The 23619-nt window shown below is 45.6% G+C and overlaps 1 protein-coding gene across 1 annotated transcript in view; it reads left to right on the top strand.

The window, feature by feature from the left end:
• The window catches only part of LOC147737608 (uncharacterized), a 251137-nt gene extending 228058 nt beyond the window's left edge, over positions 1-23079 (top strand). Inside the window, 1 exon segment of the mRNA XM_086938979.1 lies at positions 20189-23079. Coding sequence (XP_086795105.1) covers positions 20189-21564 — 1376 coding nt within the window. The 3' untranslated portion in view covers positions 21565-23079.
• The last annotated feature ends 540 nt before the right edge of the window (positions 23080-23619 follow it).

Raw genomic sequence — 23619 nt, 5'->3', positions numbered from 1 at the left:
TTTTAACCTATTCAGGCTCAACTGGTGTGGGACAAAGCTCTGGCTTTCCTGTTGAGAGTCCTCTAGCAATAAGAAGAACTTCCGTGTTAACTCTATTCATATTTATACATTTGATAGTCATCAGGAAGTAAATGACTGTCAAGCACACCCTCAGACGGCTGATGGAATTGTCAGAATTCCTGTTTAGCCTAAGGAACAGCTGTGTGTCATCAGCAAAGGATAATATTTTCAGACCAAAGGAGTGAACTAACCCCTCAGTGGTGCCACATCTGGTTTAAAGAGAAAGGATGAGCTATCATATCCTTTGGGTTCCTCCATAAACTATTGCCAGAGCAGTAGCAGTAGAACAAGCAGGCAGAAGAGCAACAGTGTTGGAACACCCTCGCGGAAGAAGCAGAACGATTGTAGAGCTGCCCTTGGTGCCTCCCACCGAAGGACATTCAAAACGAGAAGTAATTGTTCAACAGTTTCTAAAGTGGCCGTCGGATCTAGAAGGTTGAGGCCGGCCTGGAGGTCATCATCTTGACTCATTTGAAGCTCCTCCCGGAAGGCTAAAAGAACTGTGCCCGTGCAGGGGCCGGGCTGGAATCCTGGGTGTTATCCAAACAAGAGCACAGTCCCCTAGACTTTTATGACCTGATTTAGAGTTTGGGTAATCCTTTGCAAACACAAACGAATAAACTGCCTGGATGGCAGACCTTAAGGGTTTCAAGCTTCCTCTGACAGCCAACAGAGTAGGTGTCATCAAAGGAGGGGCATTACACTGCCCACCTTATTTAGGGTGGGTGATGTACTGTCCTTTTTAGGTCTCGCCTAGCGATGCAGCGCATTTGCTGCTCACTTGGCGAGATCTATTGTCGTCAATTTCTTTTTGGAAGGGGTCCAGGAGATGTGCACGCGCCCGGACAGGACATGTGCATACGTCAGCTGCTTCCATTTACCAGCTTGTGAACGGACAGCATTCTATTTGTCGCTGCGTGTTGTGGTGTGGCATGGTTAGGATTGTAGCTCCTTCCTCACGCCGCTGCCGGTTGCTTCCAGTTTACCGCGAAAGCTACATGTTGGTATCCTGCCCTCCTGCCCTCTACTGCTGGTACACAGTACATATGCAGAACAAACATTTTTATAAGATATGTGCAAAACGATGCAGTTTTAAAAAAAAACTGATTTAGGACTGATTTAGATGCGAGGCAGCGCCTTAAAAGGGAAGAACACTGTGCAGTTAAAAACTGGTATAAAACTAATCTAATAGTGAAAGTAACACCATATTATGTGCCTACTGAGGACGCAGCAAGTGTGTTGGGTGCAGATGTTTGTCTTCTTTTGTTTACTTCCCCTGTCCCTGTGAGAGGGCTTGCTCTCCTGCTCCCTTTCTCTCACCTAGGATTTTGTTTGCTAAAAGAAGTGTTGTGCAGGAGAGAAGGTCATAATTCCAGTAAAACCCAAACGACGTAATGTTGAACGCGGAATAAACAGTGCAACACAGATGTGTGTGTGTAGTGCTGCAGAACAGGCACCTCACACCCAGGTAGAAGCAGGTACACAGAAGAATGCAGGCAGGCAGTCACCGGCCAGCAGTTTTCTGAACAGGACTGCCCGCTTTATCACCCTTGCCCTCCCGGTATGCTATAATAGATTAGTAGAGTGCATACATGTTTTCTTTCGTTTAATTTTATTGTGTACATTTGAGTATGTATACATGCATATACCAATTGTATGTATGTTTAACATGTGGTGACTTGTGTGTGCCACACCTCTCATTCACTTTTTCACATTCTTTCGTAGTAGCGGCCACGCCTTCCTTTTCTGCACACACCACTTAATATTGAAGTTAGCAGCCATGCTTTTGTTTCATCCTGCCGGGCTCGCCTCAAAGAGCTTTTCAAGCCTACCACCCGGTCACAAATGCTATCTTACAGGAAGAACAGCGGTCGTTAAAGACAAAGTAACTGGCACAGCATCATCTGATAACATATTATAATATGTTCACTTTTGACTGTTTTCCTTTTCTTACATGTGCTTAATAGTTAAATACCTTTTGATTCTATTTTCATTTAACATTTACTTTTTATTTTACCTTTAATATGCTCAAGTTTACATGTAATATTTTTAAAAACACATAATAAAAACAAACCTCACATTTTATAGTTAGGTAAAATACTTTGCTATTTGCAATGCCCATAGCTCTAACTCTTGAAAATGCGAGACCTTTTGCATTGCAAATGCTTGTTTTTTTTTAGTCACCTCCAGGTAAAACCTGGTAGCGATGGACATAAAAGAAAATAATGATCCTCACTACCCGTGAAAAAACTCCCAGTGTGTTTTTCAGAAATAAACTCCACCTTTGTAAACATTTGGTGGATTGCCATCAAAATCGAATGTGGGCGTCCACCACATTTTTATGCTCTTAAAAGAACCCCTGTCAATGTACAAAGGTGATGAAGTTTCAACTGGACTAGTCAGGCCTTTCGTTCTGTGGTGAACCAAATACCAAAAGTGCCTCAGCACTAAAAGAAGTGTAAGTGCTACTGAGCTTTCACGATACTGGTAGCAAAGGCCCATTGAAGTGGACTCCGTAGACGGCATTGACTCAGTTTAGGTTCATGTCCCTTTGAGTACCATGACGCTATGAGTCTTGATGTGATACTAAACCCCGGGCCTTGATAAACTGGACATAGAGGGAAATAGCATTTACAATGCACCATTTACCACGCATGCCTTTTCCCCGCATGCCTTTACAACAAAATGCCAAGTATATATATCAGGTGTGTGTGTATATATCACCTACAGGCGGCTGCCAATAGGTAGTTCTAGTTAGGATGTAGTTTACATAGGAAGAACGTTTTTTCATTTGCCAATAACTTTGGTGTCATTTATCCTCGTGAAATTTTTAAAAGTAGTTTGCAACTCACTTTAGCTGCTGTCTTTTTTCGGGGTGATCTGTCAAGCGGGGGCTTAGAAAAAAGGGGGGGTCCCAAAACGCTTTTTCCCTGTGTTAATTTCCGTAGGAAATTTAGACATGGCTACAGCCCTGATCTGCTTAACAGAATGACACCAGATTTAGCAGGAAAATGGATATTGATTATGGGAAGTGCCTTTTAGTGATTTCTTTGAATATGTACAGTAGTTCCAGAGTTATTTAAAGAAATACCTTAGGGACACAGAGGACCCCCAACACCTCCCAATCTCGTACTGTGATCTGATTGGCTACCAACACTTCAAACCAGGAAGTGTTGGAAGCCATCTTGTGACTCTGCTTGATGCAAGTCACAGAAAAAAACATTAAAAAAAAGAAAATGGTGTCGGGTAGAAACACCCTGACCCCCATGGTCTCTTCAAGGGAGTCCCACAAGGACCTCGCATGACCTAAAAAGCATTAAAAAAAATAATTTCAGCAGGATCCGTGGACCCTGACGAATTTTTTGTTGTTAAACAAAGCGTGGTCTCCTGTGTTGGCCCCAGGTGGGCCAGGTCCTGAGGGCATTTCTAAAAATAATAGAGTGAGGGGAACACAGGTCCCCTCCATGAAGCTGAATATTGCCCCAGGGGCCATCACCTACCCGGGGCTTCTTTAAAAATGAAAGTGGGGGAGGCTCGCACAGCAGGGCTTGAAAAATCCGAAAAATTGTACTAGTCCTGCAGGTCTAGTACCTTGGGAAATCCCATCGACCTGACTGTAACCTACTTCACCTCCGTCTCTGAAAACAGAGCAAAAGTGACAAGATAATAAGATTTAAAGGCATCTTTATTGCTCATTCCCTTTGTGAGCAATAAAAAAGCCTTTAAATCTTGTTATCTTGTCACTTTTGCTCCGTTTTCAAAGACAGAGTACAAAGTTTAGTTTGTCTTCCTACTCGTCAGAAAGGGCGAGTAGGACCTGAAAATAGCTCGTCCTAATCAATTCTCCCTCTCAAATGCGAGCGGCCGAGTGGATTTGTCGAGTCCTGTACAGCCTCCCCCACTGCCCAGGAACCATCACCTCCCCGGAGGCTCCTTGACTCCCCACCTGCCCCGGTGTCCACCACCTCCGTGGGGCTTTCTCTTTACACAAAGCGTGGGTTGCGCGGACCCCCCTTCCTCCACCCTGGGGGCTGCCACCTTCTCAGGGATTTAATTTTAAATAATGCGGGGGCCACACAGAACCCCTGCCACCTCCCTGAGCCTTTTGTCAATTTGGAAGGGGGGGGCCAGCGTGGTCTTCCCGGAGACCCAGGGACCACCTCTCAAGGGCTCTAATTTTAATTGATGTGTGGGGGCCACACAGACCCCTCTGCAACCCCAGGGACTGCCACCTCTTTTTGTTAAATGTATTGCAGGGGACATATGCCCCCTCTGCAGCCCTGGGGGAAATATGAAGAACCTGCAGCCAATAATGGCCCTGGGCACCCCAGGCCAGACTCCTGCTATTTCCCGGGGTGCCCACCCCTGGGACATAGCTGTTTGTTGTGGCTTGGCGGGAGCTATACCGCTCCAGCCAAGCCACAGCAAACTGTGTTCCACTTCTAGCAAGCGAGAACAGAAAAAAAATGCTCTTGCTTGCTGAAAGCGGGGCATTAAGGGGCAGGATTCTAGAGTTTAGTGAATATTATTGTATTAGCTCTCAACTGAGCCTGAGAGCCTGCCCCCTGAGGAGGGTTTTGATATTGGATACTATAATATTCACTGCACTTTAGAATTTCGTCCCATAATGCTTTGCAGGGCCTTTGGTTGGGATTGTATTTTTGCCTATACCTGTGCTTGGGGTGGTCCTAGGAGGATGGGACCACCACCAAATCATTTCAGCATTGTGTGCTATTTGTGTTCAAGGATTCTGCTTGGACCCCAAAATCATCACTTCTCTCACTGCTTGCTGTATTTTCGTTTTCACTTTTGTGAGATGATTATATACATTTTAGCATGTAATAATGTTACTTGTCGTTTTCCCAAGGGTATGTGAGGATTCTGTTTTCTTAATTGTGGTGAGACGGAATGGAGTTGCGAAGCAGAATTCACTGAGTTTTTGATCAATTCCACAGAATTCGGTGTAGTGGTACTCCGCCAACTACGCCCACTCTTATCTGTGTGTTCATATTTTGTGTGTGTGTTTTTGGACCTGTGCAAACCTTTGTATGTGTATTTCTGGTAGGTACACCCTTTTCGGCTGTAGAAGATAGAAAGCCTCTTTTAATTAGGTATTCCCCAAGCCTGCCTTACAAATTAAAAAACACATTAAATGACATTAGCACACCCGCAATTTTCGATGTATTCACAATCACATTTATCCCAAACACGGATTGTTTTTCCTCCATTCCTACTTTCAAACTAGAGGCATAGCTTCCATTTGCGCAGCAGGTGCAGTGGCACCAGGGCCCACTGAACTCCTAATTATTGCTGTATTTCACAGTTTAACATGGGTCAAAGAGGGAATTTCTTTCTTGGACTAGAGCCCCTGACACACTGGCTACTGCTGTCACCTAGCCTTGCTGGAGAACAAATGTTATTTGCGAGAGGGATGCTGTATGAAAGAGTAAAGACTCGTTGGATATTGTTCTATTCATGAAATACATCTGCTTTCGAGTTGGAAATGATTATCAGCCCGTCAGTGGCAGGAAGTTCCATCGGGGAGCATGGCACTGCTTAACAGGACCGAATGTGAACACAGCTAAGTAGGGGAAGCTGCCCAGCGCATTACCTTTGCTTGTGTTCTGGGCCTTGTCATAAAGTTTGGCCAAATTAATTAGATATGGTGATCTCCTGTATGTGCTGCAAGCAAGTACACCATCCCGCTGAGATGTTAAGGCGTTAAGAGCCCTGTCCGTTGGGGAAGGTTACTTGCGAACCACAGAGACTTGAAGGTGGAGCAGCCATAAAGACAAGCCCAAGGGCAGTCTGGAGGTCAGCCAGCGTGTAACCCTTATTACGTATAATCTCTTTAGTTCGGATGGGGCCGGTAAAAGCAGTTATCTTCCCCACGTAAATATGAAATCTGGAAATGCAGAGCATATATATACTTTAACACTGAAAACTGCCAACATTTCTGTGTGAAAATGTGGGCGAAATGAGGAATTACAAGGGGAATTGGAGAAGTATATCACAAAACCTGTAATAGATGATTAGAGCAAAGCTATTTCCAATGGGAGGGCCAGCACTTTGCACAGTTGTCCGGTACTTCTATGGGCAGCTGTGCCGCGCCGGTCTACGCCAATGCCTTCATAAAATATTTTGAAGAAAACAATATACTGAACCTCAATTCTTGGAAGACACATGCCAGGATTTTCTGAAGGTACATTGATGACATCTTTGTCTTGTGGCAAGGAGACCATGAATCTTTGAACAATGCACTACTACAACTGAATCATATTAATGATCGCATTCAATTCACCCATGAGGTCAACCAAGAAACTATCATCTGGAAACTGACCTACACAGAAAATCCACTGATAAGAATAACACTCTGCATTACAAATCTTTTCACCAGACGGCTTTGAAATACCACCTACCACAGCAAACGAATAGTATCTGAAACTACCAAGTTTGAAGAACAGGCAACCACTATGATCAGACGGTTTGAACAAAGAGGTTATCCGCAAACCACTCTTAAAAATGCCAAAGAACGTTGTGATAAATTGAGTCGACAGGAGGCATTGACTTTTAAAATCAGAGACACCAGCAAAAGACCTGTGGTCGTATCGAAATATTCAGTCAATCCGAGATCATATAAGACATCTATACTCAAACATTGGTCAATCCTAGGTACTGAACCTGATTTCAAGCACATTTTTCAAGGTCCACCATTATTTGCCTACAAAAGAGGTCACAACCTAAAAGAAATTATCACCAAACCGAAACAAGTAACCTCCACCATCTACAAAGGCAATCAACCTTGTTTTAACTGTCAAAATTGTAACAACCTTATCAGAGGGTCAATCTTGAAACACCCCATGAAAGGCACCGACATCAAGCTGAAAGTGGAGAAGTGTGGCTCAATGATTAGTGTGGAGACCCTGATGCAGAGGTCTAGCCCAGGACCAGGGTTCAATTCCCTGCCTCGGCGGGTCTTGGGCTCAAAATTCCACGGACCTAATAATCCCCGCCTCGGTGCCTATTCCAATCATGGAGTCCCACTCTGCAACTCTGGGCAATAGCTTGCTTAATCTCCACAACGGCCCCCCCAACGCCAAGGATGCCTGGCATCCACCTTGGGGTGCCCGGGAGTGGACGCCTCACAGGGAAAGCCAGGATGGGTTCCACAGCGGTATTCGTACAAGCGCCTTGAGACCCTTGCGGGTGAGTAGTGCGCTATACAAGTATCAATTTACATTTACAAACTCAATGCCACATGTGATACCGAAAATCTGGTGTACATCATCAAATGACCTTGTGGATTGATCTACACAGGGAAAACTTCTCGCAAGTTAAAGACACGTATTAATGAACACAAAAGCAACATCAGGACTCAAAACCTTAAATCTTCTGTAGCAGCTCACTTTGAAGAACTTAGACACAACATCAGTCAATTACGATTTGCTGCCGTTGAAGTGGTGCCTAAGGGCGATGACAGAGACAATACTAACTTTATCTTGCAAAGGGAAAATTACTGGATAAAATTTCTGCAATCGTCAAAACCTTGATCGGATGGAATTTTTGTGTTACCTATGAAGTCATGAATTATCTGTATTTCTGGATATCTGTTTCTTACATACTGTCTACATTTTATCTACTTTTTTCATTTACTGGTACATTACTGGGCAGTATTAATCCATTCAGTTTCACTATTTGCCTTTCATCTTCCAAATACACTGTTACAAGATGGCCACCACCATATGTGTCCTCTTTCTATGTTTACATTTCTAGTTCACTTTCCCCCTTCACTATTTCTTTTTCAAGAACACACGCTTTGGTGCAAAGATAGCTGAACGGCGTTGACACGCTGTTCGTTTCTGAACCTCCAAGTAAGTTTGGTCCACTCGCCGCTAGCACATTCTTTTAACCGACCGCACTTCTCCACACGGTATATCCGGCTTGATTTATCTGGGCTCACGCTCTTTCTTTAACTTGGTACTATTTTCGACACACTTTACTTTTACACATTATCCCACTTGGTAATTACGATTTTCGTACACTGCCTATCATGTTTTCGTTTTTCATTCCAACCTCGAGCTACTTGCACTTTCTAATATTCATTTCTTACACCTCGGGTAAACGTGATACATTCATGGTTTATATCTGATCAGGATTTCTAGGGACTATCAACTTATCTTCCTCTTCATAGTGCTTGATATTTTGGTTTTATGCTACTCATTTTGTGTAATTTTACTTATGGTTTTTGATACAATTATGGTTGAATCAGTAATGATTTTGCAGCATGTGATTTATTTTATTCTGTAAATGTGTTTGTGCAATGTGACACTTGAAAAGATCCTACATATATTTTTTCTACATTATTTTCAGACTACCCCTGACGAAGGACTTTAAAAGTCCGAAATGCATTGGGTGAACTCTCAATGGTCTTTTTGAAAATCTTGGGAAATTTAAGGATGTTAAACTAGCAATCAGCTACATGATACATACAATTTCCTGTGAAGAAACATGGAATAAATTACGATGGAAATCATGATTTTTTGAAGTTTGAATATATTCTTCAAGACGTTCACACGTCAAATTGGATTTGCTCAGAGAGACGACACTCATTCCAAATGTCGTAACCTGTTTATAGATGATTAGAGGACAGCCGCGTTGGAGACCTTAAATGTGTAGTAATGTTTGTTTTAAAAACACTGTGGTTGTCGTACACTGGGTTGCACGGTTGAAGGCGTGAGTCGAAACGCGTAGGCATTGTGTGTTGAGTGTTGCTGCATTATAGAATTAATAAAACAGTAGTGAGTGCTTGGACAATGGTGTGTCGTCTTCGTGGGACACAGAGTGAGAGTGCGGATGATCGTCCTTTGAATGAAGTCGTTTTGAGGTAGTTTATCGCGGGCCATTGTTGTAAATCATTATGCGTGGTTAAGGCATATGCATGGTAAAGACTTGCGTGGTAAAGGTGTTACGTGGTCAAGGCATATGCATGGTAAAGACTTGTGTGGTAAAGGTGTTTCGTGGTAAAGGCATACGTGGTAAAGGCATTTGTTGGAATGTATGACATTACAATTATTCTAATCCTGCACTATCTCTTGACTTGAAACTAAACCCTGAGCATTGATAAACTGGACACAGACAGCCCAAAAAAAGTGTTCACCTCCTCAGTTAGGACCTCCCAGGTGAGCTTCTGAAATGAAGCTTGTGAGCTCCGTATTGCCAACCATGGCCTCTTCACTATCAGGCCATTATCATACATCTGCTGTGTGCATGCTTCAAGTGTGTACCCTGCCACAGCTAACAATGGAAAGGGGCGACCACTCGGTCCCCCCGAACGTATGGTGGAGTGCCTCGATCCCCCCGGGAAGCCATTTTTGGGCGGGAGGCGTGTCTCGGCTGGTATGCCCGAAGCGGCGTAGCCGGGGCGCGCTTTTTCCCGCCCTGGAGTGGGCTGGCCTAGACACCGACGTAGCCAGCCCCGCCCTAGGGGCGGGCAGGGGCGGGTTCTCGCCCGCCCTGAAGACGGATAAAAAGAGACGCAAGACCAGAAGACGTCCTCTTGTTCTTGTGCTCCGAAGCTGCACCTCCTCGCTACACGTGAGCTCGGGACAGAACGAAGAGCCAATTTTGAGCGTTTTGATCCTTTTCTTTGTCTTCTAGATACTTCCTCGGGGAGATGCCCAAGAAAGGCGCGAAGAGAATGACGACCGACCAGATGGTGCGGGCCCTTTGCAAAGAAGTGTCCGACATAAAGAAACGGTTGGCAGAACGGGACGGGGAGGAGGGTACGGGCCCTGCGCCGGCTGGAGGGAGACCTAAGAGGTCGAGAAGGGTTCCAGCCGGTGGAGACGTCCCGGTTCCCTCTGCCCCGCTCGAGGCGCCGACCCCAGTACCGATCGAGGGGAATCCAATCCCTGTTGTCGTCACCCCGACACCCAAGGGAGACATGCCCCCCGAGCTGGCAGCACAGCTAGCAGCATGGTTGGGGGATAGTAGTGATGGCGCCGCGGCTGCCGAGGCACAGGCGCTGATAAAAGGACTTCGTGAGAAAAGGGAGGCGGCTAAAGACAAGCCGCAAGCGGCGGAAGTCGCGTCCGGTTCAGGTAAGCGGCCATTGCCGATTGCAAGGGACGAGTCAGCACCCTCTCGTAGAGAGAGACTGGGACAACATGTGCCTTTGGCTATAAAGGAAAAGATCTGGTCTGGGGAGTATGTGAATATTTTTTCCTTGCTTGTTGACCATTATGATATGGAGCATGTTAAAAGTCAGAAGGACTTAATGCATCCGAGTGTTTGGCGCGCAAAAATGGCCGCCTTTAAGGTGAATGAGACTATTGGCAACTGGGGTAATGCGTGGGGTATTTTCACATCGATTTTGGGGGGTCGTAGGCCCGAGTTGCTTCCTGAGTTTCCCGTTTATCAATCACGAATTATGGGGTACTCGACATCGTATCAAGGTAACCATTGGTTTTGTTATGACAACCTGTTCAGGAAAGAGAAGGAACATAACAAGAGTTTGTCTTGGGATTGTTACGATTCTATAACATGGGATAAAATGAAAGAATCGGGAATGTTAAGAATGCCATTGGTTGGGGGCAATGTTATTGATTACTCCCGCCAAAATGTGGGGACGCCCTTTCGTCAAAGTGCGAGCACCGACGACCAGTCGAGGCCCGCAGGCAATACAGGGAGAAAGGGTTTCTGTTTTAATTTTAACAAAGGGAAATGTACCAGGCCTCCGGGATTGTGTAAATTCAAGCACGAATGTAGTACGTGTGGGTCGTCCCATCCTGAGTCATCGTGCAGAGCCAGAACGGGTGAGAATGGGGGTAAGGGGGGCGCCAAACAGGTCTAAGCTTGGCCGAGGGGCGCCGTTACCAACCCCGATTGATACCTTGGCAATGATTCCTTGGCTCAGCGAATACCCGGATCGTACTTCTGCCGGGGTGCTGCGGAACGGTTTTTCACATGGTTTCCGCATCCCGGTGGGGGACTTTCAGGGGGTAGGGATGTGCAAAAATCAACTTTCCGTGTTACAACATACATCTGTGGTGCATGAGAAAATTCAGAAAGAGGTTAGCCGGGGTCGGGTTGCCGGCCCGTTTAGTGTACCCCCGGTACCGAATTTTGTGTGTTCTCCGTTAGGGGTGGTCCCCAAGAGGGACCCAGGTGAGTTCCGTTTGATCCATAATCTGTCTGCTCCACATGGTCTTTCGGTGAACAACGCAATTGATCCGGAAATTTGTTCGGTGCGATACGCATCGTTTGATGAGGCAGTAGCCATCTTGAATCGCCTGGGGCCCGGGACGTTGATGGCGAAATCTGATATCGAGTCAGCGTTCCGGTTGCTCCCGGTACACCCAGACGATCAGCGTCTTTTGGGATTCGGGTTCCAGGGGTCATTTTACATGGATAGGTGTATGCCAATGGGTTGCTCTATATCATGTGCTTATTTTGAGCAATTCAGCACTTTCCTGCAATGGGTGTTTACTAAGAAAACGGGTTTTCGAAATGTAATGCACTACCTTGACGACTTTTTGTTCCTGGGCTCCGCCGGAAGTCCCGAATGTGCCCAGGCCTTAGATGAATTCTGTGTGTTGATGGGTCATTTTGGTGTGCCATTGGCAACGGGTAAGACTATGGGTCCCACGACTTGCCTCGAGTTTTTGGGGATCGAGTTGGACTCAAGGGAGGGGTGTTTCCGTTTACCAGCTAGCAAAGTGTTGACATTCAGGACAGCCCTCCAAGTATGTTTAAATGCACCTAAGGTTACACTGCACCAGTTGCAACAATTAGTGGGAAAGTTGAACTTTGCCTTGAGGGTGATCCCAATGGCTCGCCCGTTTTCCCGCTCGATTGCCCAATCAATGGTTGGCTTAAGAGAGGGGCATCATCGCACGAGATTATCGGCCGAAGTCCGCCAGGACATGCGGATTTGGTTAGCATTTTTGGCGGACTTCAATGGCCGAGTCGTCTGGAACAAGCCAGCCGTGTCCTCCGAAGAGCTTGGGCTATGGACAGATTCAGCAGGAAGTATAGGTTTTGGCGCCATCTTCGGCACAAAATGGTCTGCAAAAAAGTGGCCCTTATGGTGGCACGAGAAGGGGCTGACGGGTAATATAGCTTTCCTTGAACTATTTCCCATTCTGGTGGCCCTGAGAACATGGCCAGACGGGTTCAGAGATCATTCTGTCGTGTTCTGGTCCGACAATATGACCGTGGTAGAATGCATCAATAGTCAGGCAGCCCGTTGTAAATTGATTTTGAGGCTGCTCAAAGAAATTGTCTTACTGTGTATGCAACTGAACGTGATATTCAGAGCAAAACATGTCCCAGGGGTGATGAATCAGGCTGCTGATGCACTGTCTCGTTTTCACATGCAGGCTTTCTCGGGTTTCCTTCCTTCAGCGGACCCAGAGCCGGCACCCTTCCCCGAAGCTCTCTGGTCTCTCGGTGCCCCGAACTTCGTCACCTCGTGGGAGAGAGTCTAGCACCCAGGACAAGGAAGGCATATGAAGGGGCGTTTCAGGCCTATTTAGCCTTTTTGGGGGAAGAGAGAGGGGGACTGTGGGGGCAGGAAGAGTGTGTAGTACTTTTTCTGATGTCTTTACGTAGGGCTGGGAGATCGGTGGCTACGGCCCAAAGGCATCGTGCCGCCATTTCCTTTGTTGCCAAGGCCCACGGCATCCAGGACCCGACAGCGTCTTTTACGGTACAAAAAGCGCTGCGTGGGTGGCAACGCCTAGAGGGTCGCAGAGTGGACGTAAGACGACCGATAGGTCTGGATAGGTTGGCCCAGTTACTGGCCTCACTCCCTAACACGTGCTCGTCCCCTTTCGAGACCTGTTTGTTCCGGACTGCATTTACGCTGGCATTTCACGGGGCTATGAGAGTTAGTGAGCTGGTTGCAAAGAACAAACAGGATGTGTCGGGGGGCTTGTGCAGGGAACATGTCCGGATCAGGGGCGATGCGATGATTGTCTCCTTTCTCAGGTCCAAGTCCGACCAAGACGGGAGGGGGGACTGCACGATCATTCGCCGGACCCCCGGATCCTCCATGTGTCCGGTACAGTGCTTAGAAGACTACCTAGCACGAAGGGTGGCATCATGGGGGGGGACATTGTTGAGGCATGCAGACGCCACCCCACTGACGAGGTTTCAGTTTCAGCGGCTGCTTGCAATGGCCATTGCCGCAACGGGCTTGGACCCGGGCGAATTTGGGACCCATTCCTTTCGGATAGGGGCTGCCACTGAAGCTACAGCCAGGGGTCTTAATGTAGAACAAGTAAAACGTGTGGGGCGTTGGTCCTCCAATTGTTATAAGAGGTACGTGCGATTGCACATGTTGTGAAGCTGTAATCATGTACTCACGCCTCTTGTCTTTGTTTGTTTTCAGTTGCGCAAGCCTACGAGGCAGGGCGGACTGTGCAGTCGACCCAACACCAGGCCAGCGGTTGCACATCACAGGCTGTAAGGAAGGAGGTGTGGGTCGTGGGCCACTCATACGTGAGACGGGCCGCGGACGTATTCAAAGCAGGTGACATGGTTCACGTACCTGGGGAATACGGGTACAGAGTGTCCTTCTACGGAAGGGGCGGTCTCTGTATTGACCAGTTTCAGGAATTTTTTGAGGGTTTGTTAGAGCGGATGAGGTCACCGCCGTCCATAGTCATAGTGCATTTAGGGGGTAATGATTTGGTCACTACCGGTAGACGACTTCTCCTGGAGACGATGCTTTCCACGGTAAGTTGGTTAGCAAGGAGAGTTCCGGGGTGCATAATTGCGTGGTCTCATATGATCCCACGAAAAGTATGGCGGGGGGCTATCTCGATCCCTGCTTTAAATCATTCTGTTAGAAAACTGAATAACAAAGTGAGTAGGTTGTTCCGTTCCAAGACATTGCATTCGATCTCGCATAGTTGTATTAATGATGACAGTATGTATCTGGGGGATGGTGTGCATTTGTCGAGGGTGGGGAATGAGTTACTCATAGGAGACTTCTTAGCCTGGTTAAAATCATTTAAGACATGACCTTTAGGTAGGAGTTTTTGTGGGGGGTCCGGATAGCCGGTCAACTATCCGGACCTGTGGCGGTAAGGTCATGATCGGTGAGCACTAATTGGTAGATCCCTATGAGTGGGCGTCACCCAACACGGATGGGAGCGCTCGGGAGAGGTGGCCATTGGCCCCTCAGTGGGGAGGCGGTCCCGTCTAAGGGCGGGTCGCCGGAAGTAAAGGAAAGGCGGTCAAGGCCCCTTCCGTTGTAGGAGGGGTTACAGCCCCCTCCTGGGGAATTTCCCGGGGCCAGGGTCATCTGCGACGGCAGATGCGGTAAGTTGTGTGGGATGGGGGGAGGTCCACGATACCTTCTAGATACCACACACAAGTCTTCGAACGACCTTTAAATGGCGTCGAGTCTTAAGTGCCCCCGTCAAGTCAAGGGAAATTGTTAGTAGTTGCACTTGAGGTAAGCCTCTGTGCTGTCGCCCCTCACAAGTGGGAGGGGTAAGTCTGGTTAGGGATCTTGACACCGGTTATGACCTTGCCGTTGGCCCTTAGACGTTAGGATGTACAATTTCAGTGTTTCTAGAGAATGTTTTTGTTGGATGCTAGTTCGGCTAGGAGAAACTCTGTATTAGAGAATATGTTAAGGTGAGCCAAACATCGCAATGTGATAATGAAATTGTACATAAAATGAAACGTTTAATGTTTAATTTTTTGTTTTAATAAATACGGCCGGGGGAGGGTCACTCCCTCCCCACATCCAAAAACTTCAAGAACTGTTTCCGGTTTCCCTTCCTTTTGGGGATTGTGTTGAGAGGGGGTGGCGGGTATCTCAGCCATATGGAAAGGGGCGACCACTCGGTCCCCCCGAACGTATGGTGGAGTGCCTCGATCCCCCCGGGAAGCCATTTTTGGGCGGGAGGCGTGTCTCGGCTGGTATGCCCGAAGCGGCGTAGCCGGGGCGCGCTTTTTCCCGCCCTGGAGTGGGCTGGCCTAGACACCGACGTAGCCAGCCCCGCCCTAGGGGCGGGCAGGGGCGGGTTCTCGCCCGCCCTGAAGACGGATAAAAAGAGACGCAAGACCAGAAGACGTCCTCTTGTTCTTGTGCTCCGAAGCTGCACCTCCTCGCTACACGTGAGCTCGGGACAGAACGAAGAGCCAATTTTGACCCACCCACCAGCCCCTGAGGACAGCAAGTTGTTGTGCAATAAAGTGAATTTATAAGTTCGTTTTTCCATTCCGTTTACAGGCTGCGAAAGTATCAGTTTGTTGTTGATCATAATAAAGTATGGTGAATATTGTGTAGTGTTTCGATTAAAATGATTTGATGTAGTGTTGTATTTTTAGCATGTTCCTTCGGTCGTAGCGACCAATGTTTTTTGTAGGTGGAATAAAATTGTCGTATTTATTTTTTGGTAGGCGGTAAGGTCATGATCGGTGAGCACTAATTGGTAGATCCCTATGAGTGGGCGTCACCCAACACGGATGGGAGCGCTCGGGAGAGGTGGCCATTGGCCCCTCAGTGGGGAGGCGGTCCCGTCTAAGGGCGGGTCGCCGGAAGTAAAGGAAAGGCGGTCAAGGCCCCTTCCGTTGTAGGAGGGGTTACAGCCCCCTCCTGGGGAATTTCCCGGGGCCAGGGTCATCTGCGACGGCAGATGCGGTAAGTTGTGTGGGATGGGGGGAGGTCCACGATACCTTCTAGATACCACACACAAGTCTTCGAACGACCTTTAAATGGCGTCGAGTCTTAAGTGCCCCCGTCAAGTCAAGGGAAATTGTTAGTAGTTGCACTTGAGGTAAGCCTCTGTGCTGTCGCCCCTCACAAGTGGGAGGGGTAAGTCTGGTTAGGGATCTTGACACCGGTTATGACCTTGCCGTTGGCCCTTAGACGTTAGGATGTACAATTTCAGTGTTTCTAGAGAATGTTTTTGTTGGATGCTAGTTCGGCTAGGAGAAACTCTGTATTAGAGAATATGTTAAGGTGAGCCAAACATCGCAATGTGATAATGAAATTGTACATAAAATGAAACGTTTAATGTTTAATTTTTTGTTTTAATAAATACGGCCGGGGGAGGGTCACTCCCTCCCCACATCCAAAAACTTCAAGAACTGTTTCCGGTTTCCCTTCCTTTTGGGGATTGTGTTGAGAGGGGGTGGCGGGTATCTCAGCCATATGAACCCTGTCGAGTGAGTACAGAGACCGAGGGGATTAGGGAGCTGAAGCACATGGAATGAGGTAAACCTGGATAAAAGAAATATGGGAATGGAGAATTGAGACTTCACCTGTGGACATCAGACACCTCCTCCCGCTCTACCAAAGCCCTGTTGAGTCACAAAGTAGCATCCTGGCCTTCAGACAGACAACAATAAGTCAAATATCTTGTAAATGTTGAAAAACAAAAACAAATATTAATATGCACACATCTGTTTGATGCTTGATATTTCAGTTAAATTATTGGTTGTGATGGATTCTCTATAAGGATTAAATGACTTATATCGTTGAATAATAAATTACATGATTTAATGTTTGTTTGCCAAATCTGTGTGCGCAACATAAAGTCGGGCCCATTCTAATACCCCTCATTCAATTTTTAAAAAAACCCTGGAAGGAGCTGCTGATTGAAATACAACAGGATCTTAACTTAACCCTTAACAGGTGAAGTCTGCACACATTTCTTCTAGTGCTTTGGGGTTAGTCATGGCTTTGAAAGCTTCTATTAATTTCTTTCAGAAAGTTCGAAATTAATGAAAAGGGACTTTTATTTTACCTTTGCCAAATTCACTGCTGTAGTTATGGTTGTAGAGTGTCTTGTTGACAGGAACCAAATTGAAGAACGATGAGGGCGACCGGTGCTGAGGTCACTGGTGGGGCTGATTACTTGACAGTTGGTTCACAGCAGTGCAGATAGGTAGATCCAGATGTATCCAATTGAAGTAGTTAGATGCAGGTTCTTAAGACCAACTCGTCGCCAGAATAAATGTAGTAACTTGGGTTCAGACTGAAGGTAGATTTCAGGTAGATTTATTAGCATAAGTTACATGCAGTTACAGAGAGGATGAAAGCCCCACCAGGAGCGCCTGGCTAGGTGCTCAGCCCAAGACCAACTGTGATGAATCCAATGATAACATTCTAAATGACATCACATTTACAGTATTCCACTGGTGGAGTCAAGGAAGAGATGTGGACATACATATTAAGATATTACAAACTAGTTTAGGAAGAACTAAAGTCTTAGGGGCAGATTTATGTCAGACTTGCACCACGTTTACACCGCCGTTGTGTCACGCAACGGCACAGAAACGTGGTGCATCCCTGCGACCTATTTACAGCGTGACGCATCTAGGCAGATGCGTCACTTTGTAAAGCCCTGCGACACATGGAACCTGCGTCAGGTTTCATGTGGGCGTTCTGTCGCAGGGTGGGCGTTCCCTCGTAGGAAAGCCCCGTAAAACTGACGCAGTGAAATCTACAAGATTTCACTGAGTCAGTTTTACGAGGCTGCTGAGTCAAATCCTTACGCCTGCTTGAAGCAGGCGTAAGGAGTGACGCACCACGTTATGTATGGGTGGCCTCTGTACATTGCAGGAGTTGCGTCGCACTTGCGACGCTACTCCAGCAATGCGCCGCCCGTACACCACAAGATGCGTCACGCATCTGCCCTTCCTTGCACCATGGTGCGCCGCATTTAGTGGTGCAGCAAGGAGGGAATTGCGTGACGCATCAGTTCTGGCGCATCCCTGCTGATTTGCAGAGATGCGCCAGAACTCATAAATCTGCACCTCACTTTTGTAAGTTGTCATTCAGTTCAGAATCAGGCACTAGTTTAAGGGAGATGGATATATATTACGCTGATAGAAAATCCACCTCAACTCAGGATAATGCTCCAGTCTTCTAGGTTACTAGGATCCAGAAATGCTTGAGCCAGGAGGGCTGTAAATGTGTTGAAGGGGACTTAGGGGCTTATTACGAGTGTGGCGGTCTTCCAATGGGACTACCACAGCGGAGGTACCAGGCAGACTGCCAAGCCCATTGAGAGCCCGCCGCCGGATTATGACCTAAATCCAGGGTGGGTGGGCGGTGCAGCAGCGGTCTCGCGGCGGCTGTATTAGGCTCATTGGAGAACCTAAACAGCATATAACCACCTTAAGAGTGCCTGCAGCACGTTCCTGGACCATGTCATGCATGCCACACTGTGCAGGAACAAGGGCGCAATTCCATGGGGTGGCACAACATGTGCCCCCCGCATGCAACCCCAGGAGCAGAATCGGCCGGGGCCCTGTGAGGGCCCCCTTACCTGCATGTCCTTTATCCTTTTCATGGCGGGGTCCCCGCCAGGGAAAAGGACGGTGGATATGCAGACCGTAATATGATCGGCGATGTCGGCATCGGCACTGCCAACATATTCGGGGTGTTTGCAGACCGCCTCCACAGCAGGATCCTTGATCCTGGCGGGGGGGCGGTCTCACCACCATACTCATAATACAGCGGACAGTCCGCCTGGATGGTGGCAGTTGGACCACAACCGCGAGTACGGCGATCATGAGGACCGTCGCACTTATAGAAAGACACTTAATAAGCTGCCAGGTAAAGGCAGGAGTTGACATTTGAGCTGATCCAGTATGAACAGGAAAGCATTGTGGAAAAAGGTGTCTGGAGTTACCTTTGTCATGTATACTTCCTAAAGAGCTACCTTTGTCATGTATACTTCCTGAAGAGTTACCTTTGTTATACACTTCCTAAAGAGTTACCTTTGTTATATACTTCCTGAAGAGTTACCTTGGTTAAATATTTCCTGCAGAGTTACCTTTGTTATACACTTCCTAAAGAGCCACCTTTGGTAGATACTTCCTGAAACTGAATTAACGGCAGCGCTTCCTGATTCCTCTCTTTTTCCACAATCTGTTCTGTTTAAATGAAATCTTGTCCATGTATATCTACCTAAAACTGTACCTGTAGCACGAGTGCTCTGTGACTGCCCTTTCTTTAGTAAGTTACTCAGTGAATATTGGTAAATCACTGCCTTTTCAGAAGTAAATACAATGTGACATGTTCAACCACAGTTTTAATGAAATATCCATGTATGGTAAAATGTTCCTTACTAAATTTCAAATATGGTAGAGAAGAGATGTCTTCTACAGCTGGTTAAATATTGTGTATTCACATTCTTTACGTTTGCATTTAGTAATATTGCATTTCTTTACATCCAACAGAAAATAAGTCTTAAATGCATGGAGTGATTATGAATAATGAAGATAACACATCAAACCTGCAAAAATTATCAAAAATAAGGAGCTCCAAAAACATCAGTGAAATCAGAGGCAGAGGACAGATCCAGGAAGAAGCAGTCAAAGGCAATTCAGTGAATACGAGTCTGAGCTCTGCACCTCAACACCCCAAGACAAAGAAATGACCTCAACAAAACCAAGACAACAGAACTGATAAACCACCTGCAGATCAGCTTTGATCATGAGGCCGGTATGAGAGTTGGAGGAAGGTCTAGTGTCTATTTGGGATCCATAGCTTGGAACAAACTCCCTCTTCAGCTTTGAGCTGTTAGTATCGTGATAATGTTTAAAAAATGTTGGAAACTTGGCTTTTTGTCCATGTTTGAAACAACCGGATTTACTTTCTTTTCAGACCTGTGCTTTGCCCCGGGACACTCTTTGGAGTAGCTGTACACATTACGAGTCGCTTCACCATCATGATATGGCTAGAGCAGTGCTTCGCTATCAAAACTAGTAACAGACCAGCATTCAGTGCTCTAGGTGTATTGCAAACTCTTTCTAGCCAAACCACAGGCACCAGGGAAAAGCACAACGAAGTGGAGCCTAACAACTGAAGGCTAAAGGAAAGCGGAGATCTACTCTCTGAAGTACAGAGTATTGTCCCAATTTACACCTACCGGAACAAAGATTAAGCTTTACCCGCAAGCATGTGAAGTCCTTTATCCATTCTAAAGATGCAATCACCCACAAGGAAGCCTTACTGATATTATGAATGTGGCAGGTATTTAGTGAGTCTTGTATTTTATTGTTAAATCGGAAATATCACACACATACAGGGAATGTGAAAATAACGCAAGTGGTTTATTAACTATGCTGACCCTTCAGGAAACACGGTCAGGAGAAAAATCATGCAATTCCACTGAATATGTCAAGAACTTTAGCCAATTAGAAACCATAAAAGAGCATCAGCGAATACAAACAGGGGAAAAACCATACCATTGCAATGAATGTATAAAGAGCTTCAGTCTGTTAACTGACCTCCAAACACATCAGCGAACACACACAGGGGAAAAACCATACCATTGCAAGGAATGTGTAAAGAGCTTCAGTCAAATTTCAAACCTCCACACACATCAGAGAATACACACAGGGGAAAAACCATACCATTGCAGTGAATGTGTGAAGAGCTTCTGTCGGTTAGCAGACCTCCAAACACATCAGCGAACACACACAGGGGAAAAACCATACCATTGCAGTGAATGTGTGAAGAGCTTCAGTCAATTATCAAGCCTCCATAGACATCATAGAATACACACAGGGGAAAAACCATACCATTGTAAGGAATGTGTAAAGAGCTTCAATCAAATTTCACAGCTCCACACACATCAGAGATTACACACAGGGGGAAAACCATACTATTGCGGTGAATGTGTGAAGAGTTTCAGTACGTTAGCAAAACTCCAAACACATCAGCGAACACACACAGGGGAAAAACCATATCATTGCAAGGAATGTGTGAAGAGCTTCAGTCAATTATCACACCTCCGCACACATCAGAGAATGCACACAGGGGAAAAACCATACCATTGCAGTGAATGTGTGAAGAGTTTCAGTACGTTAGCAAAACTCCAATCACATCAGCGAACACACACAGGGGAAAAACCATACCATTGCAGTGAATGTGTGAAGAGCTTCAGTCAATTATCAAACCTCCACACACATCAGCGAACACACACAGGGGAAAAACCATACCATTGCAGTGAATGTGTGAAGAGCTTCTGTCGGTTACAAGAACTCCAAATACATCAGCGAACCCACACAGGGGAAAAACCATACCATTGCAAGGAATGTGTAAAGAGCTTCAATCACATTTCACAGCTCCACACACATCAGAGAATACACACAGGGGAAAAACCATACCAGTGCAGTGAATGTGTAAAGAGCTTCAGTCAGTTAACAGACCTCCGGAGACATCAACAAATACACACTGGGGAAAAACCATACAATTGCAGTGAATGTGGAAGTAGTTTTAGGTCACAATCAAACCTCCATACACATCAGAGAAAACACACAGGGGAAAAACCCTACCATTGCAATGAATGCGGGAGTAGTTTTAGCGTACATTCAAACCTCCGGACACATCAGCGAATACACACAGGGGAAAAACCATACAATTGCAGTGAATGTGGCAGTAGTTTTACTTACTCTTCAGCATTAAGAAATCATCAGCGAGCTCACAAAGGGGAAACAAATCTTTTAAATGCCATGAATGCTTGAAAAGCTGAAGTCCATTATCAATCCTAAACAGGCATCAGCAAACAAACGCAGAAGAAAAGCCTTCAAGTGCAATGAATGTGTGAAGAAATGTAGTCAATTATCAAGCCTATGTAGACATCAGCTTGCTCTCACTCTGTAAATACCATACAACTGTAGTGAGTGTAGAAGTACCTTTAGGAAATCTTTCGCATTAAGGATTCATCAGTTAATGCACACAGAGAAAAATCCTTTCAGGTGCAGTGAATGTGTGAATATCTTATGTCACTTATAAAACCTACAAATACATCAACTAACATACACAGAGTAAAAAAGAGCATTGCAATGAATGTCAGAAGTGATTTTGTCAATTGTGAACACACCTGGGGTAAACCGTACAATTGCACTAAAAGTGTGACGAGCTTTTGTCAATTTCTGATCCTACAGAGCCTCAGCGAACACACACCTTCATTATAAATAATCCTAGAGATGCAGTGAATTCAGAAAGAACTTAATAACAATAGCAATAATTTTGACTCATCTGAGGCATTGACAGGAGCAGAAGAGTGCAGTTATTGTGAGATGAAGGAATTACAGGAAAAATATGTATAATTATGTGGGATATTCAAATACCAGATGAATAAAGACTCGACTAGATGAAAAGAAGAAAACCAAAGATTTGTAGAATAATAAAAGTGTCTGTTCCCAGTGATTGTTCACTTCGGTACACATTGAAAAAAACAATGTGATATAACAGGAAATCCACTGGGAGACTAGCACAATGTGGAATAAAAGAAAAGAAACACTGGCGGTTTTTATTTGGCGGTGAAGAGTTACAAAGAAAAACATCCAAGAGTTCCTGTTCATGCTACTTGTAAAAGTGTAGGGATGAATACGATTCTGCCTGCACACATTGCTATATTAGCATAAGTGAGTTAGTTGCTCAAACGCCATTTTGCTGTTTTTGCACATGACACTACATGTCTCTGTTTTTATAAAGACAAACAGCTTGCTTTTCCTTCACATGAGAACGGTCTGTTTTTCACATCTCTAGACTCACACTGCGACCTCAAGTCTGCACAAAGTGTTGAATGTTAAAATAACAATGTATGCTGTTGATGCAGGTTGATCGGTCCACGCTCTAGACACAACACAAACAGAGCTGCTCATTTTTGAAACTCAGGTGCTTTTAATATTGCACTGCATGCATGAGACTAGCACTTGGAAAAAACCTTTCAATCGACAAAGAGCTGTGCTGATCTGGGATGTGATTCACTTCACCTGACTTTGGAGGTATGGGGTTTCCCGGTTTTAACCTAGAGAACTTCTATTATTATAATACCTAGCTCCTAGCAAGGGGAGGGTGGTACACAAGGCGCTATAGACCTGGTTCCACTATCATTATAATATGATTTCTCCCGTTGTATTTTATGGAATTGTAACAATGTTGATTGTATTGATTTTATGCATCTTTTTACTTATGTTAGCAAAGATACTGCATCTTAGAGCACGTAGTTGAAATAAACATTTTAAACTATACATTGACTCTGATTACTCACATTGTGGACATTTATGAGAGTAAAACCAAAAGAGTGTTCTTGATTCCCACTATTCCTGAGAGGTCCCAAAGTCGCTTGTTCATTGGTAGCTTCGCTGTAGTACGGAGAATGAATGAGACACTGTTGCTAGTCGGATAGGGGTTCTGGGCACTGAGGTGGATTTTTGGTACACCACAATACACTGAGGTCCTGGTTTCCTACGCATAGTTCTGTGCATGAGCAGAATTCCCGCAACATGGCGCCCAAAGTCTTGATTAGTGCTCGTATCTGTCCACAATACCCTCAACACCTTTTCACGTTAACAGGCATGACGGATGAACCTACCTATACAAATGTGTTATAGGTTAATTCAAGCATGAAATTCATGAAAAGGTTCACATTTTGAATTACATCAAAATTATTATTATTATTATTGTGAATATTTACACACAGGTACATATTTTAGATTGTTTAGTGCAATACCAGAAAGAATAGAGGCTTCAAGGTAGATAATTAAAACTTTATTGTGTTTCTGCATTTT

The sequence above is a fragment of the Lissotriton vulgaris genome, chromosome 1_1 (genome assembly GCF_964263255.1).
Source record: "Lissotriton vulgaris chromosome 1_1, aLisVul1.2, whole genome shotgun sequence".
Classification (NCBI taxonomy): Eukaryota; Metazoa; Chordata; class Amphibia; order Caudata; family Salamandridae; genus Lissotriton; species Lissotriton vulgaris.
Note: the sequence above shows the minus strand (reverse complement) of the source record. Positions and strands in the feature narration are given on the sequence as shown.